This window comes from Exophiala spinifera (assembly GCF_000836115.1).
Source record: "Exophiala spinifera strain CBS 89968 unplaced genomic scaffold supercont1.11, whole genome shotgun sequence".
NCBI classification, from domain to species: Eukaryota; Fungi; Ascomycota; class Eurotiomycetes; order Chaetothyriales; family Herpotrichiellaceae; genus Exophiala; species Exophiala spinifera.
This window is the reverse complement of record NW_015622523.1, coordinates 448,486-457,096: the sequence shown is the minus strand read 5'-3', so window position 1 is coordinate 457,096 and position 8,611 is coordinate 448,486. Positions and strand designations below refer to the sequence as shown.

Below are 8,611 nucleotides of genomic sequence, written 5' to 3'. Positions count from 1 at the left end.
CCGAAGCCGGTCTTTCGTATTGTACGAGCATCATCCCTATCTTCTTCATCATCATCATCATCTTCTTCTTCTTCCTTCCGGTCGGCCTGGCCTCAGCACTGCGAGTACGAGGGACTCGGTTGCGGCCCTGTCGTCGGCGTCACCAAGGCGCGAATTAATAAGTGGTTCGGTGATCCGCCACTGTGTACCAGTACCCATACCGAGTAAGTACCTAGTAATGACATTATACCATCGTACAAGCCCTCCCTCCCGCGACACCCGCGCACAAATCCCCTTGACCTGGTCAGCGATCGGGGGCTGCCCATCAGCCGCTAATGGCCGTCGGCAAAACTGGACCCAAGGGCCTTTGCGAGTGGCACTCTCGTCATTCTGCAGCCAGCACGGACCCATGACTGACTTGACACCATCAAAGGGTCCCCAGCGAGACACGAGCGAGCCGCAGCGAGCGACCCAGTCACGCAGCGAAAGAGAGGGAAAAAAACACGGCCTAGCTAGAAAGACTCGCATCTGCAAGCCCCGAAGGCGCCATTTCCCGCACCTGCACTCGCTCTTTGAGTCTTGCGTGTTCACACAAACTCTCCTGCAAGCTTTTTGCTGCACCTCTAGGCTCTCAAAGAAGCGCACACCAGAACCGGCCATACCCAGCCCACCACCGGCCGATCCAACGAGCGTCTTTTCTTCCTTGAACACCCCCCTCTAGAGCTGCCATCTGCACCTCTCAGCCCGTCTCTACCTCCACCATCTCACTTCCTCCCGCCGCCCGCGACTGGTCCAGCATCACCCTCGTCGATTTTCCCCGTCACTGCACGCCGACACGCTTTCGCGATTGTTGCTGTCGCACCCTAATATTCCTCTCGTCGCACACTGTTCACACCGACGAGAGAACGCATCAGACGCAGGCACCCTCCCCCAGGATCTTTGGGTCACCCAGCTCCCTCTGTGCTGCCTGGCGGCTCCTGGACGTATGCTGATGCGAAGACTGCGCATCGCAACCACCACCACCACCATCACCACCATCACCACCACCTCTGCCTGCCTGCGGACGTGAAATGTCCATCTATCCACCTTCTCATCAGCCGACAAATGCTTTGAACGGTATCGGCGCCATGAGCGATGGTTCAGGCACTATTAATCCCGCAGCTCTGAACTCTAGTGGTACGTACATGCCCATCCATCGGCCCTGCGCACTTGGCCTCTTGACAGGCCTGATGCGCCTCTTGTGTTGTCGCGACCCTTCATCCAGGCCATGCATCATCATCTTTTATCAGTAGCATCCGTATGGTGTTCGTGGCTGACCAGGTTCGCGTGTCGCAATAGGTGTGCTGCAGTCATCCACGGCTTCCGGGCCCCGGGGTCTCAAGAGAAGTCGATCGCCGGAACAGTATGGCGACTATTCACAGGCCGACGATGATGGTAAGTCGATGCCTCGTGTAGTTGGGCGCGAGCTATGTGTCCTTGTACTAACCTACGAACAGGGCCGCGCAAGCGTGGGCGACCGTCCAAAACGCCTAGATCATCTGGAGACTTCACTTCCAACGTCGACGCACTTACCAGGCCCTCTGACCAGACATCACCAGAGCTCACGCAAACCCCACGGGCACAGGGTGTCTCCCAGCATGCGAGCTCAACTCCCCTCCAAGCCTCACCGCCGCGCTCAATCCCCAAATCTACCATCAAAGCGTTGCCCACGGTTAGGGATCACACAAGTGATGTATTGCAGCCCGAGGGGGATGAGTATATGCCGCGCGAAATTGATGAGCAGGGTGAGAAAAAGGTAGACCAACTAGGTTACCTGCAAGGTGGACGCGAATACAAAATCAGAACATTTACTCTGCCCGGCCGAGGTCAGAAGCTGTTCATGCTAGCCACCGAATGTGCGCGACAATTACAGTACAGGGATAGCTACCTCTTGTTCAACAAGAATCGCTCGCTGTTCAAAATCATTGCCAGCGCAAAGGAAAAGGAAGAGCTTGTCAACCACGAGATCCTGCCGTACTCTTACCGTTCCAGACAGATCGCGGTAGTAACTGCAAGGTCAATGTTTCGGCAGTTTGGCAGTCGCGTCATCAAAGATGGGCGTCGGGTTCGAGACGACTACTGGGAAGCCAAGGCTATCAAACAGGGGTTCACCGAACAGGATGCCGCGGGTGAAAAGCGACCGGGAGCGGCCAGAGCCAGGGAAGCTGCTCAGCAAGATCAGTTGAGCGCCAGGACCAACGTTGCAGCAAGCTACGGTGATATCGTCTACAGCAATGGGCCCGGCTTCGGTGCGCTTCAACCGCCTGCCCTGCACTCTGGGATTGCAGCAACCATGCCTCCGTTGGCAAACTTTGATCCTGCATATGAGCGATTTAAGGACATCCCCCGACCACGATTCGACGTTAACGGCCCCCCGTACCAGGACTTGACTCGCTCAAGTACCGATGCAGAGTTGTCAAGTCAAGCGGCCCACGCGGCTGATTTCAGCAAGACTCTCAATCAGCAAAGTCGATATCGCCGTCACTTGGTGGATGACTATTGGCGTAGGCCCCACGAGCAACCTGTTTCTACCACTCCACCTCCTGAAGCCGAAGTCCCAACAACAAATCATCCCTTCACTTCGCCACGATTCCCGACAAACGACGTACCTGCTCCAGGAAGCACCATTCCGAATCCCGCGCAGACGTCTCAGCCCTCAATGAACCCACCATCGTACCCTCACCCACCGCCACCAATTCAATCTCCTGTGCGAACGCCTAGTTTACAACAGCCGTTCCCTCGAGACCCGTCACAATATACTCCTCAGCATCAGCAGTTCCAGCGGTCCTCGTCCAGCCTCTCTATTTCACAGTCAGCAGGCCAACCGCAGCAGATGCCCTTTACCGGCGGTAATTTCTCCCCCCATGGTATGACGCCCCAGCAACAGCAGCAGCAACAACAACAACAGCAACAGCAACAACAGCAGCAGCAGCCGCAGCAAGGTTGGGGTGCTCCGCCTCCTCAGCCTCACCAGTCTCCAGCCGTACATAGGATGCCTACTCCGCAGTTTTCCCCGAACCTTCCACAAGGACAGATCCCTTCGCCAATGCCGGGTGGTCATCCGAGTGCCTCACCTCATCCCCAGCAGATGCAACCGCCTCAAATGCCAATGCTACATCACCCGGGTGGTTCTGGCAACATTGGTGGGCAGCAACTCTATGGACCTGGAGCTGCGCTTCAAGCCATGAATGCCGCTGGTTATGGAGGAATGGGCATGGGACAAAGGCCAGTGTACGGAATGGGCGGACAGAACCAGTACATGCAACAAAATCCTCAACATGGACAAGGCTGGGTTGGACCAACGCAGAATCCTGGCCAAGGCAATCAATGGAACAATCAATACTAGCTGTATGTGGACTGTAGTGAAGGATGGAGTTCGACCGAGCACGGATCGGATTCAAAATCCAGCAGTCAGCTTGGCTTTGACGGAACGAATGCTTCAGTTTCGCGTTTTAACTATCAGGGCGATGAGTCAGTCCTGCAGCGACGAGACGGAGTAAATATTTCGAATCGGGAGGTCGATTCTACTTGTTTCGACTTGCCATGCCTACAAATGATCCTGGATCTTGACGACCACTCGGGATGTTCTGACGACATAGACTGCAACCCTGCTCTAGACATCCCTCCGGAGGTTGAGCTCGACTTGAACTCGATTATTGGACGAAAGCCCTTGAACACGCACCAACTGTTCTACACCCAAGATTATGATTCGGCGATCACTCTCTCAGACCCTGGGCTCGGACAATCATGTGACAAAGTCTGCTCGAGTCCTGACCAAAAGCTGCATCCGCCAACCTCTCTCGTCTTCACTGACTCAGAATCTGGGTACAATGGTCACAGTAGACAAAAACCGAAGGCCAGGGAAAACGCCTCCGATGGGCCTGAGTGCAAAGTGAGCCATTTCCAAGACACAAGTACTTTGAAAGAGCCGTCGAAGCCATCGACGGGCATTGGCAAGAAATATAATGCACCGCCCCAAAGTATAATGAGGTCGACCAGATGTACAACAACCGGTTGCAAGCGCCATACATGTTCTATCTGCGGCAGGGCCTTTCGTCAAGCTTCAGATTTGCGTGAACATGGACGGACGCATACTGGAGAGAAGCCCTTTACGTGTCGAGATTGTGGCCGCAGCTTTGCGCAAATATCGAAGTTAAGCAGACACAACAAATTACATACGGGAGTGAGACCGTACAAATGTCCTATGTGTGGTCATGGGTTTATCCAAAAGCATCACCTGGAGGGACATTTGAAAGCAGGGAAAAGATGTGTGTCCCTTGCTTTACGAGATGGGAGACTGGACTGAGTCCTTAAAAGCGGGGTTTTCATTTACCTTTTTGAATTTGTTTGGGTTGTCATTTTTAGTGCCTGGACCACAGAACAGAGCAACAGAAAGCACAGGCATATGTGCAGTGATTGTTGTGAAGTTTTTCTCTGCCGTTGCATTATAGGAAGGTTGGTGTCCGGGAATGGGGAGTTCTCGTTGCGTCCATCAGAGCGACTACAACAACGAATATGCATTGGGTGCGAGCTGGAAGGAAGCATAGTGAGAATGCGTGCAGCGTTGAAATGGGTGTATGGAGAAACATTGGGTTCTTGTTTTATTTGTTTTTACTTGATGGATGACAAGGCACCTGTTTTCTTTTGGGTGTTTTGCGTTGTTGTATACTCAGTACGGAGAGCTTTTTTTCGTCTTTATTAGTTGACGTTTTCTTCCGAGGAGTCATGTATTTTTTGGTTTTTGGTTTTTTTTTCTTTGACAAGTTGTTCTCTTCAGGTGTATGATATACTTTTGTTTGTGACTGGATTTGTTGTTCGACCTTTCTTTTTGTTGCCTTTTTGATTTTGCCGTGTACATTTTTTTTTGGGTATTTGCATCGTGGTCGGGATGAAGTCTACGGACGAGTGATTGTGGAACGGCTCTTGGGTTTGTCAATTTTGGTACTTGGGACGACTTGCAAGAATCGACGGAATCAGTTTGTTGAGTTTGATTCGGACGCATTTTGGGGATTTTGTTTCGTTGCTTGTTCTTTTTGGCTTCTCTGATTTTGAGGAATGGGGGGATGGGTGACTCACACACACACACACACACACACACAGAGAGAGAGAGAGAGAGAGAGAGAGAGAGAGAGAGAGAGAGAGAGAGAGATGAGCACCAGTCAGTTACAGGGGACACAACAGCACATCCACGGGGGGATCACGGCTACAAAAGGTACAGGCCAGTCACGTATGTGTGCGCGTGAGGTAACATACCTTTGGCCCTTTTGGTTTGTTTGTGATTTTACAGTGATATCAGCAGTAATAATATATCATCGGTTTCATTCCACGTCAGGCTCAAATGGTTCTTCTGTGTGACAAACTAACGAAGAACGTCCCCCATGCGTGAACGACCAACTAACTACTGCTCCTCCGTTCTACGGAGTGCAAATCCGGGGATTTTCGTATCGCCCAGAATCCAACGTCGAGCTACACACAGATAGATGCCACCACGGGCAGACAAAACCGCCGAAGGTCATCGCCGGACGAAATCCCGCTCAATCAATTCAATAATGTCGTGGTTTTTCGTCGTCGCCCCCCCGTGCCTCGCCCAAAACCCGCAATGCTGTAAGTATACTACTACGGAGACCCCGCCGGTACGGTGGTGTACGTTTCAACGCCCCACCGGCAGAAGGTAAATCGTGCGGACCCCGAGGCAGAAAGAAAAGCAGACGCCACCCACGGGCCACAAAGAGTTTACTAGCTGCAGTAGTTAGTTGGTCAATCAACTAAGTTAGTCAACCCAGAGTTCAAGGGTCTCGAGTAAGGTTTCGCCTGGGGTGCCGGGACTGGCGGGCGATCCTGAAAAGAGTATTTATACAAAGTACATCGTCGAAGTTTTCCCAACACGGGGCAAACTCCTAAATATTGTTCGTCGCTGACGATGACACTGAGTTTTCAATGCTGCGAGATGTGTCCCCCCGTCTTGATAACCCTTTGTTTGATGGAATGGATTGACATTTTTGAAACAAGGGTGGTTGGTTGGGGACATTGAAGAACAAGAATCCGGAAGAAGTCCCTATGTCGGCGAAGGAAGAGTCCCAATTGTCCATTGATGTCATTCGGTCCCTGGTCGAAACGCAGCTGCAATGGAAGACTGTCCGACTTTAGCTATGTCCCCGGGCAGTTTGATTTCGTAGCGCAGATTGCGACCGCTGACAATGATATTGAGCGTGCCTTTGATCTTCCAGTAAGGGAGCCTGCCCGGCACTGGTTGAGCTTTGATGAGACCAGAGGTTTTGAGAGACGTCATATCGATCTCCACGTAGCCTAATAGAATTGCACCTGTTCTTGGTCAGCTTCGAGCCTTCGAGCCCCAGAAGTTACAGACGGTGATTCACCTTCGTTCTCCGGACTGTCGGATCGGTAGTGGTCTTTATGGCGCCGGTCAGAGACGTACAGATACTCTGCACCCACTAACTTCTTCCTGGAAACGGCGAAGGTGTATTCGACTTCTCTCGGGATAGTGTACTCGGACTCCACGGTGTCACCCTGTCAGAAAGTGTCAGCAAAGGCGCTATCGATGACCAGCAGACACTATAAAACATTGTGAAAGGATACCTTTTTTATGATCCATTCGATGGTATTGTCTATATATTCCTGTCCGTCAATCTTGTCTGTAATCGGAACTTGGCCTACGTGCTCGGCTTGTGTGCCGTACTGCTCTGTTCGTATGAATCCGTAGCTGGCCTGAAGAACACGGGCAGGGCCGTCTTCTTTCCTGAGAGCGCGAAGAACGGCACCACGGGCCACAGCGGTCGACCTGCTCATCAACAAGAGAAGATAGTGAAACGGGATTTACTTACGGTAATTTGGACGTCTCGAGCACAATTGTTCGTGCCCAAGGGCCGCATTGTGTTGCTAACGATTTCCTTAGATGATCACATAGTGCTTCAGACTGTCCGAAGCCGCCCATGAGTATAATTTTCTGCGTATCAGATGAGCGTTATACCAAAAAAAAAAGGCGTGCTTGCTACCTTCACATCGCATCCTTTTTCTCGTGCCAGCCTCAATTGCTCCTTCATGATTTCAGCAACCCCCTCCAATGAGGGTAAGAAGAGAGCCTCCATCTCTTTCCTGTACACTCAGTCAGGTCTTGCGATGCTGATGTTGCAGTGAGGTTTTGACTTCATATCTTACCGATTGAGTACCAATCGTCCTTTTTCGAACCGTAGTTTGTCGCTGTGTTTGAGGCCTGGCACCTTGACTGTGCAGTCGGCGTGCGGTTCTAAGAATTTTGCGTCCAACCGTTTCTTGTCTCGCCTCTCAAACTCGACTACTAGTCCGCTTATGATTGTCGGGAGACTTTCGCCGTTGTCCTCGAGATAGGTAGCATTCTTCAGCCTTTCACGTAGTAAGTCCTCGTATCTCTCATTGATGAAACTTGATCCACAAGTTGAACCTATCATTCTGTAAAAGTCGGCTAGTGACAAGTCGCTGGTGCTTGACTTGCCTCCAGGTTCAACTTCTTCAGTCTTCAACCGCAGCGGAAAGTCTTTGTCAACAGTGTATGTTATGGCATCAACGGTCCCACCACCTGCGTCTAACAGGATAAAGGTCTCGCCAATCTGTGCACATTAGCATGATGCAACTCCCACGATGATTATCCAACAGAGCCACGCACCTTTAAGCGCGTCTTTTCGCGAGCGAGAACACATGCAGCTGCCCCTTCTGGCTCCGAAACGATGAAGAGGTTGTCGATAGTGCCATGCTGCAGTCTGCCCAGGCGCGTGTTGGCGATAGCCGCAGTCAATGCAAATTGCATTTGACGTATCGCTTCAGCCTTCCATACGGCAGGGACACAGAGAACAAACTCCACTGTCGAGGCATCAGTAAATCCCTCTGAATCGATGAGTCTTGTTTTGGTGTGCTGCAGGAGCTGTGTGAGATAATCGGCAATGAGATCGGTATCGTCATTAATCAGGAGCATCTTTTTGAGTATGCTGCAACTTTTCGACAGGCCATTCCTGATTTTCTCTGTGTGAGGGCTTTTGTCCAGGATCAATTTAAATCTCGACAGATGTCTTGAGTGATCCGTATTATAATCAGCTTCCAAAAGCTGATCCTGAACGCCATAGCCCCAGAACAGAGGCGCTTTTTTGTTTTTTGGGAGCGATAATATTGACGATGAATGGTTTGAATCTGGAACTTCGGTCGAAGCACTTCCTACAAAGAACGCTTGGGGGTTATTTTCCCCAGAGCTGTCGTCGTCTTCTGCAGGTTGACGATCAACAGTGTCGCGTCTTTGAGGGACCGGTCTCGGTATTCGCTGAGAATACCATAGCTCGGTGGGCACGTCGTGGCACACGAAGTTTCCGTAAGGGTTGTAGGGATACCGATCGACAATCTCAATCTGCTGTAGACCGATACGGGGGCGTTGGTTCGCATTGGAATAGCCGACGTAGGCAACAGAGCTGAAGGTAGTCCCGAAGTCTATAGCAATAACAAAATGTCTTGTATCATCAGAGTCTTGCATGGGAGTATCTGAGTCCATTGAGACGTTGTTCAACTTATCGAGGAGGTCCGACAGTAGAGTATACAGTGAAGACGCTCGAGA

General features: G+C 51.4%; 2 protein-coding genes across 2 annotated transcripts; one reads left to right on the top strand and one right to left on the bottom strand.

The window, feature by feature from the left end:
• Positions 1-1,049: 1,049 nt before the first annotated feature.
• PV08_12000 (uncharacterized protein) lies at positions 1,050-3,364 on the top strand (the record flags this gene model as incomplete). Its single annotated transcript, XM_016386307.1, has 3 exons — positions 1,050-1,155; positions 1,318-1,413; positions 1,476-3,364. 3 exons carry the CDS (start codon positions 1,050-1,052, stop codon positions 3,362-3,364), a joined length of 2,091 nt encoding a protein of 696 aa, XP_016230115.1.
• A 2,748-nt stretch (positions 3,365-6,112) lies between these two features.
• On the bottom strand, positions 6,113-8,548 carry PV08_11999 (uncharacterized protein; the record flags this gene model as incomplete). Its single annotated transcript, XM_016386306.1, has 8 exons — positions 6,113-6,339; positions 6,396-6,546; positions 6,616-6,817; positions 6,861-6,982; positions 7,032-7,131; positions 7,195-7,464; positions 7,504-7,622; positions 7,679-8,548. 8 exons carry the CDS (start codon positions 8,546-8,548, stop codon positions 6,113-6,115), a joined length of 2,061 nt encoding a protein of 686 aa, XP_016230114.1.
• Between the last annotated feature and the right edge of the window lie 63 nt (positions 8,549-8,611).